This window comes from Acanthaster planci, linkage group LG06 (assembly GCF_054643075.1).
Source record: "Acanthaster planci isolate LZ-2023a linkage group LG06, COTS_SCS, whole genome shotgun sequence".
NCBI classification, from domain to species: Eukaryota; Metazoa; Echinodermata; class Asteroidea; order Valvatida; family Acanthasteridae; genus Acanthaster; species Acanthaster planci.
The window spans coordinates 577,416-602,690 of NC_141782.1; the positions used below are offsets into that span (position 1 = coordinate 577,416).

The 25,275-nt window shown below is 44.9% G+C and overlaps 1 protein-coding gene across 4 annotated transcripts in view; it reads left to right on the plus strand.

Annotated features, from left to right (window-relative positions):
• LOC110974853 (zonadhesin-like) overlaps positions 1–25,275 on the plus strand; it is a 57,314-nt gene that overhangs the window by 3,765 nt on the left and 28,274 nt on the right. For 2 of the 4 annotated variants that reach the window (XM_087138389.1, XM_087138391.1), the window contains exons 4-36: positions 92–169; positions 473–577; positions 2,086–2,268; positions 2,960–3,212; positions 3,465–3,643; positions 4,148–4,348; positions 4,507–4,641; positions 5,074–5,253; positions 5,848–6,042; positions 6,559–6,759; positions 7,573–7,752; positions 8,241–8,438; positions 8,723–8,911; positions 9,791–9,985; positions 12,001–12,192; positions 12,657–12,842; positions 13,549–13,722; positions 15,345–15,527; positions 15,730–15,912; positions 16,323–16,505; positions 16,684–16,869; positions 17,112–17,306; positions 17,685–17,867; positions 18,474–18,683; positions 19,383–19,568; positions 19,899–20,084; positions 20,255–20,443; positions 20,748–20,933; positions 21,395–21,586; positions 22,117–22,296; positions 22,736–22,918; positions 24,093–24,275; positions 24,741–24,923. In XM_087138389.1, coding sequence (XP_086994515.1) covers positions 92–169; positions 473–577; positions 2,086–2,268; positions 2,960–3,212; positions 3,465–3,643; positions 4,148–4,348; positions 4,507–4,641; positions 5,074–5,253; positions 5,848–6,042; positions 6,559–6,759; positions 7,573–7,752; positions 8,241–8,438; positions 8,723–8,911; positions 9,791–9,985; positions 12,001–12,192; positions 12,657–12,842; positions 13,549–13,722; positions 15,345–15,527; positions 15,730–15,912; positions 16,323–16,505; positions 16,684–16,869; positions 17,112–17,306; positions 17,685–17,867; positions 18,474–18,683; positions 19,383–19,568; positions 19,899–20,084; positions 20,255–20,443; positions 20,748–20,933; positions 21,395–21,586; positions 22,117–22,296; positions 22,736–22,918; positions 24,093–24,275; positions 24,741–24,923 — 6,015 coding nt within the window. Of the gene's footprint in view, positions 1–91; positions 170–472; positions 578–1,341; positions 1,362–2,085; positions 2,269–2,959; positions 3,213–3,464; positions 3,644–4,147; positions 4,349–4,506; positions 4,642–5,073; positions 5,254–5,847; positions 6,043–6,558; positions 6,760–7,572; positions 7,753–8,240; positions 8,439–8,722; positions 8,912–9,790; positions 9,986–12,000; positions 12,193–12,656; positions 12,843–13,548; positions 13,723–15,344; positions 15,528–15,729; positions 15,913–16,322; positions 16,506–16,683; positions 16,870–17,111; positions 17,307–17,684; positions 17,868–18,473; positions 18,684–19,382; positions 19,569–19,898; positions 20,085–20,254; positions 20,444–20,747; positions 20,934–21,394; positions 21,587–22,116; positions 22,297–22,735; positions 22,919–24,092; positions 24,276–24,740; positions 24,924–25,275 lie in introns of those variants that run through there. The other 2 variants (XM_087138390.1, XM_087138392.1) reach the window with 2 other exon arrangements.

Below are 25,275 nucleotides of genomic sequence, written 5' to 3' on the forward strand. Positions count from 1 at the left end.
GACAGCCCAGTGGCTAGGTGTTTATTTTTTTATGTGTTTTGAATAAGAAAATGCAGGTTTACTGATGTGAATTTTTGTTTTCCACAAACAGATGGAGACGAATGCCTTGATAACCCGTGCGGTGTGGGTGGAACTTGTGTGGATGGCGAATATTCCTACGTCTGTCAAGGTAAGTGCGTCCTAAGTTGAATGCAAGTTCCCTGAACACCAAGCCTCAACGGTATATCAAGGGCCGCCGTGGGTGTCTTGGCCAAGGGAAAACACCGCTTTAAGGGGGGCCAAATTTCCACATCAATTAAACGCCCACGTTGTGGTCGGCCACTTGTCATTATTTAAATGCAACGGCGTCACAGCGCCCTCTCCAGCTCACACAAAAAAGATCTTAAAACAGGTTTTCTTGAGAAGGGAAAGGCACCGGGTGCAACTGAAAAGCTCACTTTGTTGTTTGTATTTTGTTTTGGCTTTTTGGTAGCTACAGGAACCCCTTTGATTTTAGACGAGGTTGTAGGTGAGGTCTTGGGAGGCGGTGATGTCACAGGAGGCGGTGAGGTCACTGGAGGTGGGGAAGTTGCAGGAGGTAATTTCTTATAATATTCTGTATCTCATCCTCCAACAAAACGACTTCAGCCACATCTCGCTAGGGAACCTTTTAACACACTAGGGACACCCGGCTTGAATAAAGGCTATGTTAGCCGCTCTGGAGAACTTTTCTCAAAGGGAAGTAAGGTTTGACATCAACTGGTTCAAGCTCAAAATAGGCACGAAGACTAGTCTTCTCAGAAGACTGGTAATAAAATACATGTAATTTCCCATAGGGGAGTACATTGGGTTTCCCCAGACTGTTGTGTAATTTAAAAAATTGCAATCCCGGGAGAATTTGCTCGTCGTGCGGTATTACTGAGGAGCTGGGGTTATCGGAAGGAAATGTTAGCTGCATTACTGTAAATTGATCGAAATTAGGAGCAATGATAACCAAAATAGGTATTTTATACATACGACCACGAAATTGAAGTGGCGGGATCCTTTGTAAGATCTTGTTTTCAAGTATACATTTGGTTTGTGTCAATGTCTATTCACACAACCAACTGTTAGGTAAAACGGATTAAGCTTAGAAAATAAAGGATCGACAGAAATAAAGAGAAAGACCAATCTTTCGGTGGGGTGCCTATTCTCTTGAACACTCACTCGATGGAATGATGCGTGTTTGTGGTCTTGAAACTATAGAGGGCGCTACTACTGAAAGTTGGCTGGAAATTCAACTCGCAACTCGAGAGTGACAAATTCGCTTACAAGTGCTAAAATGTTCTTGTGTTTTGCTGTATTGGAAAGAACATTGTAGCAAAGTACATAAAGTCCTGAATGTAAGAGTATTTACGTTGCTTTTATGTAGCTTTGTGTTGTGTTGTGTCTTGGCTGAGGTAAGAGTTCGGATATGAGGACGTCACTGCACTGGAGTGGATGGACATTATCATACAAGTCAAGTCAATAAATTTGCCATAGATCCTCCTCGAGGTTACGGCGTCATTTCCCTTGGCACTTTGCAGCATGCATAGCATAGTAGCAGTATAGCCAGCCTGATAACACATCCTAAGGTCAATTTAACACTGAAAATGTTGATCCATTTACTCAGAAAACACTTTGAATATTTTAGACCAGTCTCATTACTGGTTTGTGCACGGGATGTCAAGTGAAGTTTGAATATGGAACTCTTCAAAAAAGTAGTTAGGAGCAAACTATCAAAGTGTCATGCATGACTGTGGCAGTAGCATGGACGTTCGTGTTTATTGAGTCCATGTTTATAATTTGACATAGTTTCTTTGATCTTGGACTGGCAAGACTGGACCACATTGACTTTTCCCACCTTCATGACTTTGAATAGGCCACAATGTCAGCTCGTGCCTCGTGTTGAATCCACGGCAGCATTATTACATTTACAGTATGCTGAAGTCCAAAAGTCCCTGCACGGTTGACAGACCTGTCAGGAAAATATGGAAATCCTCAAACAGAAAGCCAAAGTCTCTGCTAGATAGATTGGTCAGTTCTGATTTATTAAATGTGAGAACCATTGCCTACATTTTATTTCAGGTGGTGGTCGACAGTGCAACATCGAAGGCAAGATGTACGATGACGGCGTACAATGGGACCTCACTCCCTGTTCCTACTGCACCTGCAGGGACGGCACAGGTACCTGTGAATATAAACAGTGCCTTCCCATCAAATGCAAGATCCCAATTAAGAAAGCTGGTGTTTGCTGTCACAGCTGCCCACGTAAGTATGCATTATCATAGGCGTAGACATTCTAGCATGTCCAGGAACTTTGAATCACTTTCATGCTCTATGACCTGTTTTGTTGAAACTTTACATTTCTTTGGCTCACAGTTAAGTTACCGAAAACATGCAGTAACCATTGAAAGCAAGGAGGTTAAGAAATGTTCATGTCCGATGACATACATTGTAGCTATGTTAATCTCCCCTTTCATGGAAATAAAATGTGTATTTGTGTTCATGTTTTGGATATAGAAGTAGAAAATTTGAGACAAATTAATATTCCTTTTATGGCCACTTTGTGGCGGTTTCCCCTTTGGGCCATTTTCAATTTCAAGGGCAGATCGGGGAGCCAATAGGTCCAAGGTTATTTTTCAGTCTGTATCATTTCCCTTCCAAAAGTGTGTAAAAGGCCGAACACATGTAGCCTGACCTCTCAGGCCATGTAAGGCCATACAGGCTTGCATAACAAAATGTCTAAATTTTGTGTCCCTCCCCAAAACAAGTTTGCTTTCCCCACCCCCCGAAAATATCATTTGTACACTTTTGCCGATGATGAATGTTATTTTAAATTGAACAATGTCCAGTCAATTTCATTCAGGAGAAACAGGTGGGTTTTCCATTTTGAATCCCTCCCCTTCAAACAACAATTTAACACAAGCTGTAATTTAGCCACGATTTTTTGGACCGACAGCCCAGCGACTCTTTGTCAACCAAGTCAGCTACAGCTTGGGGTCAGGCAGTGGCTCTATCATCAGCCATAAGAGCAACCAGATAGTCCTCAGGGTGGACGTGGGCTACGATTTCAATCGCAGCAGTGCTGAGTTCTATGGCAGTAACCTTTGGAAAGTGGGCATGTACACCAAGATGAAGGCAGAAGCTGGCGGAGGCGAGATCTCGGCAAGCGAGCAGATCCTGGACAAGAGAAAGTCCAACAAGAAGCTTGAGTAAGTCCCTTCCCTCAAATAACCCCAGTTACCAGAAACAATTTTTCCCCATAACTTTTGTAATCAGTTCTTAATTTCTAATATTTTTTGTTCACGTCTGAATCAGGTATTTTGTCACAGCAGCTTCAGATTGGTCTATCTATCCTGTTGAAATTTGGGAAGAAGTTTCTGCTTGAATATTGACAGACGGAAAGCTGAATTGGTCAAGATTTGTGATCTAAAGATGTCTGTCAATTGTCTTGTTTCCCTCAGGAATGGAGACAAACTGATATTTAACCGGCTGAAGTATAACTTGGACTTGACTGACAGGCGATGCGAAGACATCGAAGAGATTTGCGCGGTGTTCGACAAAGGGGACAATCCCAATCCTGAATTTACAATGGTCCCTGAGCCCAATCCTGACATCTTTACCAGTTGCCAAGCGGTCAATTGTAAGTGACTTCCTGTGATTTGGAAAGAAAAAAAAATGGAATTGAAAACTAATTCTCAGATGTCATGCGCGGTTAATGCAATGCCTAAACCAATCCCTGTCATCTTGTGGATGGGCTGTTGATCATATATCAGTGAATCATTTCTGCCGATGTAGGCCATTGTTGCACTGCAAAAGAAAGACATTCTATCCCACAGTAAATAGAAGTTCCATTGCATGGTCATATGGCGGCGCTATATGGCACTGCAATGTAACTGTTACAAAAGATGTGATTTTAAGGACAGATTCAGGATTTGTTGAGATCACATTCATACATTGCAATAACTTCATTCATAAAATAACAGAATGTTCCATTCCACAAAGCAAAAATAAGTGGTGTGGAATATCCATCTCTGATTTATGCCATAAAACTCCGAGTCCGAAACATTTCCTGTGAAATGTTGTCATTTCATATGCTTAAATCGACAAGGTAACATGCACTTGTTTTGGTCATGTGATATCTTAGGCCCACCCCCACCGCAGAGCGTGACCTGTAGGGATGAGGTCAACATGAGAGACTATCAAGACGGGGAGCAGTGGAACCCAGATCCCTGCACAACCTGCACCTGCCACTCCGGACACAGTGACTGTGTCACTCTGCAGTGTCCGCTACTAGACTGTGCCGAGACCAGGCCGGTGGAAGGCGAATGCTGCCCTCAGTGTCTGGGTGAGTACGTCGTCATTTTTCAGAAACCTTGGCTTCGTTTTCATCTTTGGCTATAATGCCCTCATTGAAATGTCAAATCTTTGTTATATTCGAATTGTCTCCGAAATACTTATTCTTTGTGAGTCGTTTTCATGATATTTGTCATAATTTTCTAATAGTTGAGGAGCTTGGACAGTGCGTTTACGAGGGCGTGACCAGGGAAAGTGGCTCTACCTGGGCCATAAGTGATTGTGTCAACTGCCATTGCGATGACGGAAGTATCTCCTGTGAGTTCTTCGGTTGCCAGTGCCCAGGTACGTTAGTCTTATCAAAACTAAAACTGAAAGAGTGGCTGTTATAAAAAAGACAGGATAGGCATTTCAGTTCTTTTCCAGAACTTTAAAATTGATTTCTCGTATTGAACCAATTTGACTGTCACCTGTGTTCCAGAGTTTATATTCTGTATTCTTTAGGTTACTGAAGTCATTTATGAAATTAATAAATATATCTTTTCTGCTTTACAAATCATTTGGTAAATTTTTTGTTTATTGTAGTTTAAAGATGCTTTCATGTGTATTTCATATCCCCAAATACTTATTTGTCAGGAAGTTTCACCTTTGTCTAAATAACGTCATTAAAGAATGACCAATAAGATCATAAATAACGATTTCTGATACCAGGTTTTCAACTTTTGTGTTGACATATGTCATTACTTTGTATAAAATGTACTTTTATTCTGTGATTAGCCACACCGGAGGAACTAAGGAATTGTGGTGGCTACAAGAACGGAGACACCTGGTTTGAAAGCAATTGCCTCCAATGCACTTGCACTGAGGGAGATATCAACTGCGAGGGCATCCCCTGCACTCCGCTGAATTGCACAGAGAAGGTTCAAGGAGAGACAGATTGTTGCCCACGATGCAAAGGTAGGATTGAGATGTGAGACACTCACAGGAATCTTTGCAAGTTGCCTGAACCTTCTGTTGTTTGACAACACCCAAACCTGACCGAAGTTTTGGACATTTCTGCCACTGAGGACAGAGGTCCCCAGTGTTCAGTGTGTTGTCCCCTGTAGTGAGTACCCATGCTTTGTCTATGACAGGGTGTTATCTTGTAGGAACAGTAAGACATAGAGCGCCCTCTCTATAATGGCATTATAAAAAATAGACCAGGGTGTATGTGAAAGGTCATTCTACGAATTTGAGGTTCCATTTTGGTTCAAGTCCCTGTCACATCTGACACTATAATAAGTTTGGAACAGATATTGTAATTTCCAAGTGTGAATAAGTGCTACAAATTACCTGTCAAACAAATATAATGCGAAGTCGATTTCCATGATATTTCCAAGTCAAATTACACAGGTCCTGATTAACAGGTGCACAAACATGTCACACTTTTGGACTCAGTTTTATAGAATGATTTTGAAGTGCGATGTGCTCAAATACTCATTGAAGCACTTGAATTTTATGAAACCCGAGAGCAGTGAATAAAGCCGGCCATTTTGTGTCTGTTTTCAAAAGATGATCCAGGAAAGGAGCCCCTGCCTTGCCGACAAGGCGACAAGACCTACTACCACGGTCAGGAATGGAAACTTGATGACTGCATCACGTGTGCCTGCAGCAACGGTTACACCAGCTGTGCAGAGACAAAGTGTCTGCCACTGGAGTGTGAGGACCCAATCCTTACCCCGGGTGAATGCTGTATGGCCTGCCCAGGTGAGCTTGAGCTTCTGTTGGTGACTACTCATGCACGGCAGTGCTGTATTCGAGACATCACAAGACCAGACACAAGACTAGACAAAAGACCAGTCACAAGACTAGTTGCAAGACCAATCACAAGGCAGACACATGACCAGATACAAGGGCAGACACGTGACCAGACACAAGGGCCGACACAAGACCAGACACAAGACTCGGCTCAAGACCAGTCACAAGACCAGTCACAAGACCGGACACATGACCAGTCACAACACCAGACTCATTTCAGACAAAAGACCAGATACAAGATCAATCACAAGACCAGTCACAAGACCAGCTATAAGTAATTAGGAGAATGACAATGGAATGCATTTGCTCAAATTCATTTGAAAAGCTTGTGACTTGAATTCAGATCACAGGTCTTGGATAACACGAGATAATTAAGTAAGTCTCAAGGCCCTTGTATTAACGAGAGTCAACTGTACCCTGTCCCACTTGCGCCTGTGACTTCTGTTTCTGGTTTAACCCTCTCAGATCAGCCGCCGAACCTAGGCAAGCCCTGCTCCCAGAATGGCCGGCTCTACGCCCATGGAGAAAACTGGGAACCGGACCCGTGCGCCAACTGCTTCTGTGACAGCAGCCAAGTCATCTGTGCAGTCGTTGCATGTGTCATTCCTCTTTGCCCTGGAAGAATTGTTTACGATGATCCGACGGCATGCTGCCCATACTGTGAACGTAAGAGTTTTCTCATCTAGATTGATGTCAGCTCTTAGGATCTTGTAGTTAAAAAAAAAAGGACATAAAATAATAATTCTGAGATGGGACCTTCGCATTGCTGTATTTGACCTTGTAGCAATTTGTCCTGGATTTCAAAACATTTGGGATTGGATGTGTATTGAGGATAATGTAAAAATGTCACAGATAACCTGAAAAATTATATTGATTGATAAAAACATGTAGGTTGTGCTTCGTGGTAAAACTAGAAAGTTGATTATTTTGTGGGTTTGTGCACATGTACTTATAAATCTGACATTATTATTTATTTTTTGACGGTGAGTGGAAGGACTCCTTGAAACTACCTTTTGCAGTGAGCATAATGAAGGAATGTTTAGCTTTGGTTCAGTGTGGAGAGTGTGGACAGTCAGATGTCTTGGACAATCAGGGACCTGAAGATACTAGAAATATGAAAGGGCTGCGTAGCACCGTGATCAGAATACATAGCCAAAATTATAATATATAATCAGTGCTCTGAACTGTGTCGTTGCCAATTAGTTTGGAGCACTGATTATATACCTGAAGACAATAGTCCGATTGGTCAACTTTGAAGTAACTAGGACGTGGTGTTATCATTTCATCCCTTTGCCATGTTCCTCAAAGTTTGGAGAATGTAACAGTAAAATCCATCACGAGTCCACTGGGTCTTTGAGTCATCAACCTAATCACGCTTGTTGTTCGTCCAGTTACTGACAACCAGTCGGGTGAAGAGACTTGTGATGGACTCAATTCCAACTGGTTCCCTCTCTCTCTCTCCTCTTGACAATTCTACAGCGATCCTAGTCACGTCCTGCACCCAAGGAGACGTGGAGTACCCAGATGGCCATACTTGGAACCCAGAGCCTTGTCTGTCCTGTTCCTGCCGGACTGGCATCGTGGACTGTGTAGCAACTGTCTGTGAAGTCTTATGCCTGGAATACGTGCAGGTTCCTGGTCAATGCTGTCCAGAATGCGGTAAGGAATTGGAATTGTTTTTTCTAGTTTGAGCGCTTTCATGTCCTAATTGAATATATGTATTGAGTTCATTACAGACACTGTTGGTTTGTATAAATTTGCATGTGAGATTTGACTCATACGACAGATTTGGTGCCCGCCACATGCACTGGACCAACAGTTGCTTGCATTAGTCCGATCATTTGTCACTGCCAAAATTTGTGTCACTGTGGGTCAACTTTTCATATCCCTGTGACAGACTATGACTTTTAGCCTGGACATTGACTTGTGGCGGGCCTTTTTGGATCATGAGAGAGAAAATGTTTGCCGTAGCAAATGTCTCGGCACCCTTAAGGAGGGGATTTGTAGGTTCGAATCCCACCAGAGTGAGCTTTTCAATTTTTTTTGCTTTCACACATCACTGAGCACATGATTGAACGGGTAGACCCCACAATTCAAACAAGCCAGCCGTTTAATCTCATGTTTATGCTTTTATGGGGTCATCACAGCTGAGGTGCCACCCCTGCCCACGACCTGCTCTTACCAGGGTCAAGACTACGTCCAGGGAGAGATCTTCAAGGAAGGCCCCTGCTCCACCTGTCGCTGCAACAATGGAACGGTGGCATGCAGCGCCGTTTCCTGCGAGTTGATATACTGCGAGGTTGCACACGTCACCCCGCCTGGCGAATGCTGTCCGATATGTCCTGGTAAGCTGCAGAGACCCGACACACAAGATGGACCAAGACAACAAGTCTGATCTGGTCACTCAATGAATTAATCTTTCCATCACAGTATTTGCTTAATTGATTATTGCATCGGTTATTTGCTTATTTGATCACTGCATCAGTTATTTGCTTACACCTTCACGTTGATTATTCAATTAAGTCAACACACACTTCTGTCAGAAAGCAAAACAGTGGCGGAAAGTTTTCATGCCCAACATCTCAAAATGAACCATAAACCTTGTTTTCTTTATCGTTTCTTTGCTTAGCGCTGTTCTGTACCGACCCAACCACGGGTCAGAGGATCGAAAACAGACAGACATACAAGCCTGATCCTTGTACCGAGTGCCAGTGTTCTGATGGTATCCCGATATGTGTTGAAGTACAGTGCCACCCAGTAGAAGCCTGTGTGAATACGTACATACCAGACGGAGAATGTTGCGCACAGTGTGCTGATGGTAAGAACTGAGCCTTACCTAACACCCATTACAACCCAGACCAACCTGACCCGACCCAACCCAACCCATCTAACCCAACCCAACCCAATCCACCTAACCCAACCCATCTAACCCAACCCAATCCACCTAACCCAACCCAACCCACCCAATCCAACCCAACCCAACCCATCTAACCCAACCCAATCCACCTAACCCAGCCCATCTAACCCAACCCAACCCACCCAATCCAACCCAACCCAACCCACCTAACCCAACCCACCCCAACCCAACCCAACCCAACCCAAGCAACCCAACCCACCACAACACAGACCAACCCGACCCGACCCAACCCAACCCAAGCAACCCAACCCACCATAACCCAACCCAACCCACCCAACCCAACACAAACCAAGCAATCCAACCCAACCCACCACAACCCAACCCAACCCAAGCAACCCAACCCAACCCACCACAACCCAACCCAACCCACCTAACCCAACCCAACCCACCTAACCCAACCCAACCCATCTAACCCAACCCAATCCACTTAACCCAACCCAACCCACCCAATCCAACCCAACCCATCTAACCCAACCCAATCCACCTAACCCAACCCAATCCACCTAACCCAACCCAACCCACCTAACCCAACCCACCACAACCCAGACCAACCCGACCCGACCCAACCCAACCCAAGCAACCTAACCCAACCCACCTAACCCAACCCAACCCACCTAACCCAACCCAACCCACCTAACCCAACCCAACCCACCTAACCCAACCCAACCCACCTAACCCATCCCAACCCAGCACCACCAAGTCTCTGTTGCCAGCTGATGACTGTCACTTGCTCCCTCTGCCTTATTCTTCTTTTCCCTTCTCATTCCCCCCCCTCCCCAGGGCCTCCTCAGGTGCGCGACCTGCCTTGTGTCGACGGTAGTATTACTCGCCAGAGTGGGGATCAGTGGCGACCCGACCCCTGTCAAACCTGCCACTGCTTTAACGGCTCTACCATCTGTGCTGTTGCCGACTGTCTCCTACCTTGTGCCAATCCCATCCCTCCCACCGGGGACCAGTGCTGCGGATCCTGCCCAGGTACGAAATGCTAGACAGACAGACCATGACCATGGATGCACTCGAGGCCTGAAGACAACGTTGAGACGCTTGGTGGCAGCAATTGCACTGGTCCTTTCTACCAGTTCCGAGCATGTGTGGATTGTTTCACATGCCTACCTAGATCTCAGCATGTGCGAAAAAGGACTAGTAACGTTTGTTTGCCACTAGTGCTTCAAAGTCTCCCATTGGTCAAAAAGGACCAGTAACGTTTGTTTGCCACTAGTGCTTCAAAGTCTCCCATTGGTCAAAAAGGACCAGTAACGTTTGTTTGCCACTAGTGCTTCAAAGTCTCCCATTGGTCAAAAAGGACCAGTAACGTTTGTTTGCCACTAGTGCTTCAAAGTCTCCCATTGGTCAAAAAGGACCAGTAACGTTTGTTTGCCACTAGTGCTTCAAAGTCTCCCATTGGTCAAAAAGGACCAGTAACGTTTGTTTGCCACTAGTGCTTCAAAGTCTCCCATTGGTCAAAAAGGACCAGTAACGTTTGTTTGCCACTAGTGCTTCAAAGTCTCCCATTGGTCAAAAAGGACCAGTAACGTTTGTTTGCCACTAGTGCTTCAAAGTCTCCCATTGGTCAAAAAGGACCAGTAACGTTTGTTTGCCACTAGTGCTTCAAAGTCTCCCATTGGTCAAAAAGGACCAGTAACATTTGTTTGCCACTAGTGCTTCAAAGTCTCCCATTGGTCAAAAAGGACCAGTAACGTTTGTTTGCCACTAGTGCCTCAAAGTATCCCATTGGTCAAAAAGGACCAGTAACGTTTGTTTGCCACTAGTGCTTCAAAGTCTCCCATTGGTCAAAAAGGACCAGTAACGTTTGTTTGCCACTAGTGCTTCAAAGTATCCCATTGGTCAAAAAGGACCAGTAACGTTTGTTTGCCACTAGTGCTTCAAAGTCTCCCATTGGTCAAAAAGGACCAGTAACGTTTGTTTGCCACTAGTGCTTCAAAGTCTCCCATTGGTCAAAAAGGACCAGTAACGTTTGTTTGCCACTAGTGCTTCAAAGTCTCCCATTGGTCAAAAAGGACCAGTAACATTTGTTTGCCACTAGTGCTTCAAAGTATCCCATTGGTCAAAAAGGACCAGTAACGTTTGTTTGCCACTAGTGCTTCAAAGTCTCCCATTGGTCAAAAAGGACCAGTAACGTTTGTTTGCCACTAGTGCTTCAAAGTCTCCCATTGGTCAAAAAGGACCAGTAACGTTTGTTTGCCACTAGTGCTTCAAAGTCTCCCATTGGTCAAAAAGGACCAGTAACGTTTGCTTGCCACTAGTGCTTCAAAGTCTCCCATTGGTCAAAGATGCATTTAACAAGCCTATACAACTTGTATACAGTTTGACTGTAGTAATGGCAAGTAATGCTGGTCATCAGATTAGTCCTGACTGGACAGTCAAACATAGCTTCTCAGATTTGGGTTTTCTAGGAAGGAGAGGACCAAGGAGGAGTATACCTGATAACTTGGCGAGGACAGTTTTCAGGCCTAACAAGGACAAACTCTCTAGATCTCACCACAGTGCCTGAAAGATTTGTACACCAATCTTTTCTTGGAGCATTTTACCTCATTTAACGTTTGTTGTGCAGAGAATGATTACATAATTGGAAGGGCATTTGTTTTACATAGGCCTATCATTTCCATTGAGAAATGCACTATAGCAGCATTCCTATTGGTAAAATAATGTGGCCACGTATTCCTGCGCCTTGAGAAAATTATTGAAGAACTCGACCGTCTTGCAGTCGCACAGGACTTGCAGAATGATTTCTGAGTCTGGTCCTTCCCAGGGTGGTGGGACGGTTGCACTGTGTGTCATAGGAGGGTCATGATTATGACTTCACACAGAACTGCCTCGTAGACCTTCTAAATCTTGAAGATTAATTAGTTGACTGAAGGAGCACATCAGAATTAATCTGGCAAGGTATACCAGCCATTTCTGTGTCGCTACATGCGCACAGAGTTTTCTAATTTTTATTTCACGCAAGGATTCATTCCATACTAACACAGAGGATCCCAGTTGCATCTTCAACGGGACTGAGTACAAACATGGTGACAGGTGGATCCCTGGTCCCTGTGAGACCTGTGAGTGTGACCGCGGTGAGACAGCCTGCCGACGCCCGTCGTGCAGCCTGCCACTATGCGACAACCCAGTCGTGCAGCCCGGCGATTGTTGTCCAACGTGCCCCGATGGGCCAGAAGGTAAGACCAACAAAAAGGTAACCAGTGGCAACTCTTGAAAATCACCTTCGCAAAACTCACCCCCTCGCTGTGTTCGTCACCTCTCAAACTAAAATGTCTGGAAATGTCATAAGCATATCAGTGCCACAAAGATTTAAAAACTTCCTCCAGTTTGGAAAATCTGTGGATCAAGATTGAAACTTGGCCAAACTGAAATCATCCAAAAGCCTACCTAACCCTTTAAATATTGACCAGAATCATCTTTAACCCATTCAGCTCGAGAAATACAACTTTGTGATATTTTTTCCCTTAAAACTGATAGCTGAAAATGGTATTTTAAAATACTGTTGTTTTGTTGAAAAATTAAATGAACTTGTCTGAAAATTTTCTGAACAAAAAAGAACACATATTACTTGTACGAGTTAGTTAAATGACGGTTAGAGTTAAGCGAGTGTAAACTGGTTCCTTTTTTTTCCGTTTTCCAGTCGTTATTGGGCCGCCTTGCACATTCAAAGGCAATACTTACAAGAGTGGGGAGCAATTCCAGTCAGACCAGTGCACAACGTGTCACTGTACCGAAGGCAGTGTCCAGTGTGTCCCGGTATCCTGTCCACTGCTCACCTGTCCCAATGCCATCCGTCGAGAGGGCCAGTGCTGTCTGGAATGTCCAGGTGGGTAGCCAGGTTTGCTTCATTTTGTCTCTGGGTAGCATTCAAGTTGAGAAATCTTTGTTCGGTTTAATGTCAGCATGGTGTTCGGAAGACTTCCAATCAAGTCGTTCTTGAACAAGTTGACTTGGAATATCCACCCCGAGCAGTCACATTTTTCATGACTCGGACTCGACTCGAGTCACATTGGATAATGACTCGGTCTCGAACTTGACCATGGCTGGGATTTGATTCATGACTTGTGATGCAGATTGCGTGCAATGGATCAAAAATGTAAATGTTTGGTTACATTACTTGGCTATAACCGATCATGCTCTTAATACTTGGACTGCAACATTGAAATGTCTAGTGCGTCCAACTCAAAAATCGTGTGGGTGCACTGGTACATTGTGAGATCAGTACTAACTTGCAGGGTTGTTTGTGTCTATGGGTAAGACGCTATGTCATCACTTGTTACCCACATCCTGAGTGAGTGGGCAAATACGGATAGAAATGGCTTTAAAGAAGCCATTTGTGCGTACCACTGGAACTGGATAAGGCTTAGCCTGATTTTCTTGTCTTGGGTGCCATGAACACGTTTGTCTAAGCCTTCAAAGGAATTGGCTACAGCGACTCATCATCGTTTGAACGCGACCTGAGAAGGTCTGTTTAGTGCTCGTCAGGACCGACAAGCAGGAGTAACCATTTTTTTCCCCCTGGTTGTTGTTAGCTGAACCTTGCATCACCAAGTCCGGAATCCGTCCCCACGGCAGCCAGTGGGACGAGAACGCTTGTACTTCATGCCGATGCATTCAGGGAGCAACGACGTGTGAAGCCCAGGTCTGCCCGGAGCTGAATTGTACCGCAGAAGATGTCCCTGATGCTTGCTGTGACCAATGCCCAGGTATGTTAGATCTGAATCTGCAAAGCAAAAGCTTCATCCGTGCAAAAGGAGTAACATTGTTTTTGTCCAGAGTAAGCCTGTTTGATATTCAGTTCTTTTCATATCACGACATCATGAAAAAATATCGCGATATCTGATATAATCGTGATGGCGTCATTTTCCATTCATAAAATAAACACGACCGAAATCACCATGTCTCAAGTGCCACATAAAAAAACAAGAACGATGTACAGGCCGATGCAGTATTTCTACATTTAGAACTCTTATATGCTGGTGGAAAATAAATTTCAACTTGGAAATTGTGGACATTAAATTATCATGTATCATATCATAACACCGTACGGAAAAAGCCATTTCCCCGCACACATTAACAGTAAAGTTCGCTCAATAAGGCAACCCCCAAAATGGACAGAGCACATGCGTGTTACTAAAGGAGCTACTGGGTACAGTGGTATTGATGCCCTCACCTCATTTCTAAGTCGTCATTTATTTCTCCTAAGTCCGCATGTTTCACTTTTCTACAAGACCACAATATATCCTTCTTGTGATATAAAAATATCGCGCCTAGAAGCGTCAAGCCCCACACTGCTTGACTGATGCATGCACGTGGTTGAGTACATCAATACCAGGGACCCCTCTTGGGCTACAAGCATGCACTCTGTCCATATTGGGGGGTCGCCTTATTGAACGAACTTAACATGTAGGCCGTTTTCCAATACTCGACTTCATCTCTGTTCAGGCTTCAACTGTTTTTTTACTACCTGACTTTGAAGTTGTTATCGCAATAGCAAGTTTGATAGTGGCACAAAACATCAAGTAAGATGCAAAAGAGGCAAACATTACAGTTCTTCAATGTAATTGACAATGCTTCAGGCCTACAATCAGGAATTGGTGTTGGAGACGAAGCCTGAGATGGAGACGAAGTTGAGTATTGGAAAACGGCCGTGATCGTGTGCGGCACGGGGGTGCAGTATGACGATCTTGAGTACCGAGTGAGAGAGCCGACTTAGCTGGAGTTTAATGTACAATACATTACACATGCGTACAGTCTGTTGGTTTGGTTCTGCCCCCTGATACTTTTAAGACCCTTGCAGCTGCTTGGGGCCAACAGTGACTTTGTGGTTGGAGGTTTTCAATGGGAGTATTTGTGTGGCCTAAATGCAGTAATACAGGGCTCAACACGCGGTGCATTGACTTCCCTGTGTGCATGTACAGTACACCGTTTGGAGGTTATCGCGATAATTTTCAGCAGATCAATTTGCACGATATCCTGATATGTGTTTTTACGAACAATACAACATCGGATATCAACATCATATCGAAATATCGTGAAATATCGTCACATCGAACAGGCTTAGTCCCGAGTATTGTTTCAAGATTTAGACTCTTCATGGATCTATTGATCTGTGTTGTCTAACTGTTTAATACTGAAGACAATTCAAATCATTAGTTTTGAACAGGTCAGGAAAGTGATATTACAAATAGAGGTCTTCGAAAAATTGGTTTAGAAAGATTTGCCATCAAGTTTTTACACTTTCCCTAGTGATGGATTGATTGATTAATTAACCGATGGACAGGCAGGCTTTGGATTTGGATATGATCTGATTTGATGACCTCCTCAGGTGACACCCCATGCCAATACAAGGGCAAGACTTATGTCAAAGGTCAGCGGTTCCAGCCCGAACCCTGTTCATTCTGTTCCTGTTTGGAGGGGGGTAGTATCTTCTGCGTGCCCGCCTCATGTCCGGTGCTGGAGTGCCCCAACCCTGTCAGAAGAGAGGGTGACTGCTGTGCCATCTGCGAAGGTAATGATCCTTTTCCGTTCACAAACCATCAGGCAAAAATCTGACTACATTATTCCATGGTCATCAGTGATGTAAGCAGTGCTCTTTCCTTCTGTCGTTCTCACGGGTCAGCTTTGAATTCATCAAAGAAGCCAACCTGATATTTCTTGTTCCGGGCCCCAAATGGTAATCAACAGTGACCAATTTTTGCACCCATTTTTAGAGGAGGGTTTCTGCATGTATGAGGGGGAACAGTACAAGGCCGGAACCACATTCAACCCGTCGGCTTGCATCACCTGCGACTGCTCCACCTCGCTGACCGTCAAGTGCAGGCAGGTCAACTGCGACATTCCGCGGTGTTCTGACCCCATTCTGCTGGAGGGAGCCTGCTGTCCCTCCTGCCAAGGTGAGGCCCCTGACCCTGGGTGAAATGGTTCCACCAACCAGCCGGAGCAGCTAATGGGTTTGAATTATTTTGCTAAGGTGACAAAATGCACCTCTCTAGGGGTAGTGAGTTGAACTGATCAGTGGCAGCTTCCATAGGGTAAGGTAGGTCGTAAAGTTTTACAAATGCATTGCAAATGAGTCATGTTATCATAAGGACAATTACAAATTGAGAATCAGTTTAATTTTATTACCAAGACAAACGGACACTCCCCTTTGTTAGGGCAGGGGTTTGTGGAAAATGAGAAAGAAGGGTCGTGGGACTTTAAGTGTTGAGGTTGAGACATCTGAAGTTTACCTTTTGTCCACTTGCTCCCCGATTGAAACACCTGCCTCTCCATTTTCATTATTATTTTTTTTTTTGCCTTCCAGAGAAATTCTGTACTTATGCTGGTAACGTGTATCCAGACGGGGCGACATTCAAGTCCAACCCGTGCAGCAACTGCATTTGTGAGGATGGCCAGGTTGGTTGCGTCGGCGTTCCTTGTCCCCCGTTGAACTGCCCGCTGACATCGGTCATTTTGAAGCCTGGCGATTGCTGCGAATCTTGTGCAGGTTTGTAGGCTGCAGACAATTTCCTCTGAGAAGGAAAAATTCTTCTCTTGCTATTGGCAACAAAATGACACTATAAAGCTTGAAGACTGTCTCGCACCGATTACTTTTATTAGCCGGGGCACATTATAAAGAGATCGAACCATTCACGAGACACTTCTGTTTTGACTCAACCCTACAGAGCCCACCCCAAGCTGCTCTTACCTGGGCCAGAGCTACAGGGAAGGTGCCCGTTGGCGGGTCAACGACTGCAAAGACTGTTGGTGTCAGGATGGAAGGATTTGGTGTGCACGGATCGGCTGCATGGCTCAGCAAAGCTGCAACGTGCTGGAGAAGGTGGAAGGACAGTGCTGTCCCATCTGCACAGGTGAGCATCTGAGGACTTCAGACCAAAATCAGGTTCACATTGATTGTAGAGAGACATATTGGGATTCTCACACGAAGAAAGAATGTCCATATGGGGTGTAAATGTGCGTGAAAGACCGAGCGCAAGTCGACCGACGCCGTTGTGTACCGTGTTGCATTTTAAGGAAGAGGAAAAATCTTATTGAAGAAAAACTAGTTTTTGGACGCGAGAATGACTTTGAAGTCCCATGTCTTTCTGGGCAGATCCTCCACCACCACCGGAACAAGACTGCACCACAGACTCTGGGCTGACCTACCAGCACCGTTCTCGTTGGTACACCAACTGCGGTTACTGCACCTGTCTGAACGGCGCTACCTCCTGTGTGGAGGAACTCTGCCCGCCGCTTTATTGTGAGAACCAGGTTAAGCCCGACGGCGCCTGCTGTCCCGTCTGCGTTGGTAAGCGGAAACGAATATGTTCAGTTACTTCCTTCACCTTAAAAAAAATATCATCATCTCTTACAGTGCCAGCCGGTCCAGACTAGGCTTTAGATTGTTTTAGCTGATTCCACCTTGGTATTGGTGAGCGGCGCCCACTTTTTCAGTCATTTTGTTTCGTTTTGTGCTTTGTTTTAATAAATCACCCAATGTGGCATTGTGACGATGGCCACTTTTTTAGGGGAAAATGTTGAGGATTCTGGTAGATTGACACCGCGCAGGATTCTGTTCAAGACTTGTGCCTCAGTCGATGGTGGCCAACTTTTTTTGTCAGTATAGATCACACTTACTGCCAGTCGTACACTTTTATCAAGAATTGTCACTGTTTTTATTTCCAAGATGACACCAAGGCCTGCACTCTCGCTGGTAACACCTACCCACACCTGGCCGTGTTCCGCATCAACGAGTGTGTTGATTGCATGTGCTACGACAGAGCTTTCTACTGCTGGGGCAGTGTGTGCCGTAAGCTCACCTGCGACAATCCTGTGAAGGTTCCTGGCCAATGCTGCCTGGAATGTCCAGGTAAGTCCGCTTCATTGCTCTTATCAAATTTTTTTTTTTTTAGACTGGGCATTCTCAGTTTAAAACGGAGCTGCTTCCCTCATTGCTAATGATTAAAAATTCCTTGGGTGCCGATTCGGACTTTGTAGCCAAAGCCTCGTCTGGGTTGTGGGCACCAGTGCCCACAAGGTAGACCTCCCAATTTGGCAAAAAAAAAAAGGTCTCATTGAAAAAGTGGGTTGGGATTGAGTTACAGCTGAAATTCTCAACGTCCAGAATGGTCCAGCAATTGCAAAGGTGGTAAGATTCCTTTTTCCAACCAATAGGGTGTTGTGACTTGCCAATGTGCATGTGCACTCAAGTGTAAGGACACGCCTGTGAGTGTGATTCCGCTGCAGCAGTGTCATTTCATATTCGTCCGTACCTGGATTCTGAAGAATTGTATTCACATCATTCGTAGATTTTCTCTGGATTTGTAGGATTCAGGCTTTTGGAGACAATGCTGTCAAAATTTTTCGACTCTAACAGTCAAGCGATTGTGAAAACATTATGTCCCTTGAAGTTCCATCTATAAGATTTTTCATTGCTTCAAATAACGTCGTTTCGCCCCTCCCCATTTCCCTGCAGATGATCCCGTCATTGGTCCCCAGCGTCTAAACTGCGTCACACCCGACCAGCGGGTCTACGCCCATGGCACGTTCTTCAAGACCGACCCTTGCCTGTACTGCTACTGTAACGACGGCTTGGTCATCTGCAACCGTGAGCCCTGCGAAGCCAAAGCCTGTAGCGCAGAGGGAGAGGTCATCTTGGAAGGAGAATGCTGCAGCAGATGCAGATGTAAGGGTCAAGGGTCAAAATTGAAAAGGTCAACAGCTTAGGGAACAAGACTATTGGATCTGGGCATCTTTAATAAAGAAGCGCAGGATAATGAGAATTGGGATTTTGTTGAAGCATAGATGGATTTCACATTAGCGCCGTCTGCGCATATCCGCATCAAAACCGAGGCTCTCTGTGTTGAACTTCGTCGCACGCGCCCGCGGAGTCCACACAGTACATGGAGTATCCGGTTCGTAAGTGTTACGCCACTTCAGTTTAAACCATGCCCACTGCACAAGATACACGACCATCGCAGGTACGTTAGTTCGCGGAAAATTGCCATTGATTTTTCTTTTGATTTCACATGTCGAAATCATTCTGAAAGACTCAACAAAAATTTGCAGCCTGAAAAGTCTGAATTTAGCATACCTTTATGTATTTGTGTCTTGACTCCTTACTTTCAATCGTCTGATCGTATTAAGAATTGAAGCTGACGCATACAGCCTCGTTTTCAAATGCGGAAGTGCGCAGATAGACGCTAAAAGCGTCGTATTGGGATCCCTTTATTACACTGAAATTATAAAGCACTAAAAACTTGGTCAAGTTATGGTGCATTCTAGTTAGCCCCCAAAATTTACAGCTTTGGTCAGTGGTATTGATCAAGAATGTTGCAGTTGTAATAGTTGTAATTGGTTTGTTTGTTCGTCTTTCTCTCCTCAGCTGATATCACGAAATGCGTGGTCAAGGGGGAAACTTACTCCCACAATGACCGGTGGCGCGTTGGTCAGTGCAAGGAGTGCTACTGCGACAATGGCGTGGTCAAGTGCTCCGATCTGATGTGTCCAGAGCTCAGCTGCGACAGTCCAGTCACGGAGGAAGGGTCATGTTGCCCAACTTGTCCGGAAGGTAAGCATAAGTCACCCCATAATAACTGCTGTTTTTCGGAATACCAAAATCGGTGCAGAAACATTGAATTCATAAAGTGCTGTATATTATTGAGAAATATGAGATGTTCCTTCTTTGTAAGAAAGCAAAATATATCAGTCAGCCAGCTGAAAATAATCCGTAAGTCTTGGTAACAGACTCCAGGTTTAATCTTCTGTACTCGACTGAACTTTTCCAAGGGAACAACCTTGTCCCCGTGAAAGTTCAGTTTTGATGTTTTGCTCAGCCAAGGAGCTCTGGTCCGATAGATGGGCGGGGGATTATCCTTTTTTTTTGCCGTCTTTTTGTCAGTGTCACCGGTTCCCCCTTGCTCGTTGGATAACATGGCATACACAGACGGTCAACAATGGCGGAAGGACAAGTGCACCCTGTGCACGTGTGAGGACGGAGCCGTCGTGTGCGTCGCTGATCAGTGCCCTCCGCTGAGCTGTGACGACCCTGTGGTTGTCAAGGGTGAATGCTGCCGTGTCTGCCCAGGTGAGTAGAGTTCCTCCCCAGACCACCTGCTTTGGTCCTGGGGGTCGTGTATCAGGTGGATATGAGGGTTCCAATGCTTGAGGGGATGGTGGTGCGCTTGTGTTCTCAGGCAAGATGCTTGACCACAATTTCCAGGTGACAGGAAATGACAAATAGCTTTTGCTCACCAGGGGATGCCCAACCCTGTGAGGTTGATGGCAAGACCTACAAGCATGGCGAGGTGTTCCGTGATGACAGTTGCATGGAGTGCCAGTGCACCAACGGCGTCAAGACGTGCAACCAAAAGAATTGCCCTGCCCTCAGCTGTAGCTCGGCCAACGCCTTCCTGGTCCAGGGTGAATGCTGCCCTCAGTGTCATGGTAAGAACAGAATGGGTAAATGTCCAACGTCCAACCATAAATCAACATTTTTAATGTTCCACCACATGAAAATTCACAAATTTCAAAAAGTAAGGCAAATGTCTTCGCTTTCAAAAGCGAATCATCCTCTTTGAGATTTCGTTTCAAATCAGAACAAATCAACTCACATGTCAAATGGAGTGCCAACAAATTATTTGTCCTCAGCACTGATAACAACTGGTCTGGTCCCCAATCTACTTTCATAGTTTTCAGTCAGGCCGGTAAATCATAGACTGAGCGATATCAATGCATGTTGTGGTTTCAGGTGATCTGAGACGTCCCTGCGACATGGATGGCCAAAAGTACTCTGACGGCCAACAGTGGCCTCGCGGCGATTGTGAAACTTGCCGATGCGAGCAAGGACAGGTCAGCTGTTTACCAGAGCCTTGCCCGAGGGTCACCTGCGACAACCCCGTCTTGCCGGCTGGTGAATGCTGCCTGAAGTGTCCAGGTATTTCATGCCGATCACCAGCTGACTTTAGTAAATTTCAACCCAGTTTATTCATGTCCAGGATCCTGGTATTTTTTTGTGGAGCAAACGGTAGAACCCTCCTCTGTAGCTGGATGAGAGCCACCCAGCCCACGCCACCATAGCTCGTTATTGGAATGGCAAGATATCTGTAACAAAAATGAGGTTTACGATTCAAGTTAGACCTGAGTATCAAAGCCTTAGTAATTGTTTACCATAAACCACATTTGCTCTCAGAAAGCACTTAAAACAAACCTAAAATTCACCAGTGAAAGATGAAGGCCAGTTATAACGCCTACATCAAGTACAAAGGTACACCTTAGTGACGCTTGTCCAGGTTTGGTGTAATTGTAAAGATCTAATGTCTTTGCAACGAATGAACTACTTCATGCAAATCACCCTCTTAGTATTCCAGTTTTTGGTTTTGTGTCCGCCCAACTCAGAGGATCTTCGGCCATGCATGGTGGAAGGCGTTGAAGTGCCTCATGGGGTAAGAGGTGTGGTGCGGACTGGCGCGACCTGCCAACAGTGTTCCTGCTCCAACGCCGAGTTCACCTGTCTTAGTGACACCTGCCCGACGCCGGAGTGTGATAATCCTATTTCACTGAACGATTCTTGCTGTCAGACTTGCCCAGGTAAGTTAGGAAAACCCAGTTCTGAAAGAGGCTGCTTTTTCAATATTTGTCTGTATTGAGGAATTTGAGAGCGAAAATTTTGGACAAATTAATGCAAGGCGTTTTTTAAGGTTACTCAGTGACTACAAGAACAATAATTTTTATTTTTTATAAATCACACAATCCACTAAATTAGAGTGAGATGCTTATTGCTATCGTAATTTATCTGCCTCATAAGTACTCTGAAAACCATCTCAGCTCTCCAGGGTGTCCAGAGAAGGATGCAGCCATCAGTGTAGGCCAACACAGTAACCTTCTCTACCCTCGGAGGTCCCCATTTATACTCTTGGATGGAGAGAAGCAAATGAGAGTAAGATGACTTGCCCAGGGTCAGAGTTAGTAACCCATGGCTGGATTCGCACCCCTGACTCTATGATTGGGGGTTCAATACAAACCCTATCCACTAGACCACGCACCCCCTAAGAATTTCTAGGAGAAATCTCAGACAATCTGACTGTTTCTAATTGCTCCCTCTTCATGCCTTGACACAGACCAGCCAACTTGCTTGTACAAGAGCTACAGATATGTACACGGGCAAACCTGGAAGAAAAACACCTGCACGACGTGTCAATGCGTGGACGGTGGCATTCTCTGTGACCCAGAGGTCTGTCCCGTGCTGACCTGTACGGAGACGGTGGACGTGGAGGGCGAATGCTGCCCTCGCTGCAAAGGTGAGTGCCAGGATCCGAGTTGGTTACACCGCTTTCAGCCGAGTTTTGTGCCGAGCAGGAATAAGCGGGGAACCAGCCACCGGAGATAATGCACTGTCGGAAATTTTGGTCAGTTATCTGTTCCACCAAGCAAATATTTGCTATTCATAGGAACCTCTCTGGCGGAAGGTGTCCTTTGAAACTGGTCGGCACGATTGAAGGTTGGGTAGACTGGAAACCTGTCATCTTAAATATGGAAAGGCTTTTCACTTTTAATAGGTGTCCTTAGTGGATACGTACCGCTGTGATATTGCCTGTGATCGCCTCCGACATATGGATCTTAAATCTTAGTTCAGACAGCATTGCTTGCGTGCGGGTGTGAGAATAAATTTCTGTGAATGCACACGCCGATCACCTGCCCCTTCCCCATCGATATTTGCCCCATCCCCTATTCCGACAGATGCAGCCAAGGTGTGCAGCTATGGCGGCGTCGACTACGACCACGGTGCCACCTGGCAGGCCGATCCTTGCTCGCGCTGTACGTGCAACGACGGCTCCACTTCTTGCACCTACCAGAATTGCCCGGCCACCACCTGCGACAACCCAACCGTAGCCGAAGGCGAGTGCTGCCGACGCTGCCCAGGTGAGCAAGAACTTGACGGAGAGGATTCGAACCCCTTCACCTCTCAGATCGCTCTACCAGTACCCCGACCAACGTTTCAATTGCAGAGCGCTCGCAGATCTTACAATTTCAAATCTAACAACTCTGCCCAGGTTCACAAGAAAATGAAGTGGATTCGAACCCATGACTTCAAATTGCAGTACCTATAGCTTTACCTACAAAGAGCACTGTTTCTTCAGATAAGATTTCAGGTCCATTCTCAGTCAAAATTAAATTTTATATTTTTTTTCCCCTCAATGGCGCACAACTAATTTTCTAAATATACTTTGCCATTAAAAAGTGGTGATTTTTTTTAATTGACAAGAGACGGTGACAGTGACTTCGTTGGTTCAAGATGGAAATGAAGGTTTCTTTTGATTACAAAATTTCGATTGATCACCGTCAATTAATTACAGTGCTGCTAGCTTTTCATAATCTCTTTTTCTTCATTTTAGAAGAAATATCACTTCTTGTTTACAGGAACCAGGAAATAGAAATATTTTTATAAATTTTACTAAAAACTCTTGAAATTACATCTTTGGATTTCAGTTAACCTCATTTTAAATTTTTGTTCTGCAATTTCGACCCATATTTTGGTGCTTTTTGGTTTTATGCTGATGAATTTTGCATATTCATGAGTAGAACTGTGATGTCATCCAAGGCACCGAATCTCAATGTTGCACTGATTTGTGCACAGAAAATTTCTCGATTTTTTTTAACCACTGCTATGGCAGATTTTATTTTCTTTGGCAATTTATTGCTGTGTAAGTATATATGGCAATAATCCAGCAAAAATTCTTTTCAGAGAAATGTTCCCAGATATCAAATTTGGGGTTCACAATTTGAACATGAAAACAATGCAACCTGAACCATGTCTTCCTGGATTTACATCAAAGCAAAAGCGCCCTCACTTGTCCAGAAATGCTTGGTCAATTTGAAATGTTTGAAAAAGTGCACCATTCACTTTACGTAACTCAAAATGATGTCAACCAGTCTTCACACATGAGAGAAGAGTACAGAGATACACAAAAAGTAATTTAAAGAAAAATTCATTTCCCGGATCCTTGAACAGATAGGCTTTCCATACTCCTTCTGTGGTTTCTTCTTTATTCTGGCTTTTTTAATATCCCCCTTCAAATTTGCTGTTCTTTGTCAGATGATCCTCCACCCTGTGAAACATCGAGCGGCACTTTCAGCCCTGGCGAGGCTTGGCGAAAGACCAAGTGCCTGACCTGCAGGTGCGTTGGCGGAATGGAAGAGTGTCGGCTAGAGCAGTGTCCCATCCTTACCTGTGACAACCCTCAGAATGTCATCGGAGAGTGCTGTCGCCGATGCCCAGGTAAGTGTCACCCATCCAGCCAGTTGAGCCCTCAGACACAAGAGACTGAGTTTCATGGATTCGCTACATATGTAGCTTGGCAGAAATAGATTCTAAGCCAAAGAAAGGTTTCAATCACTGATTTTTATTTCCATATTCTGATTGGTATGTAGCAATTTATCAACCATCTTTGGTACATCGACCATAAAATGCACTGGTCCTTTGCAAAATGGAATTCTATATTGAGATGAAAACAAAGGCTTCATTAAAAACTTTGCCCGGGTCATGGGACCAGAATGTTGGGATTGCGAAAGATTTGGCCCTGAAATAGTGCAACTAGCTACTGCTATGTACAGGGAGTGATTCTTTCCCTCAGCAACATACTATCATTTCCATCATGATATGCCGGGTTTAAATTTCCTGACTTCAGTTTTTTCGACATGTGACCATTTGCACTGAGAGTATATCTCTTTTCTTCTCTGGCAGCGGAGACACGTTCGTGTTCGGTGGGTGGCGTCCTGTATCGTCACAAGGAACAGTGGCAGCCCGATCCTTGCCGCGTCTGCCAGTGCATCGACGGGACGGTGGACTGCGTGGACCAGACCTGCCCCGAGCTCTCCTGCCCCGAGCCTCTCCAGCTAGATGACATCTGCTGTCCCCGATGCCCAGGTGAGCGCTCAAACCCGTGTACTTCTGCTTTCTTAACCAGGACACCTCCATAGATTGTGTTGGATTGACTCGGCTGTAGCTATCAACAACGCATGTATCTATTGAATAGGCTTATTGTTTTTCAGAGGAGCCATAGTCAAGTACATTGGACCCGACTACAAAGATGGTCAGCCTTCAAACATTATTTATATGGACACTGTGTCATTCACTCCAAGGTCCTGCTTGACCACACGTCACAGGATTGAAAAATACTGCAAAGTTTGATATGTCAGGTTGTTTTCAGACTTAAAATAGAAATCAGATATTAAGAAGTTGAAACGGTCAGGTGTTGCTACTTTGGGGCACTTTGTGC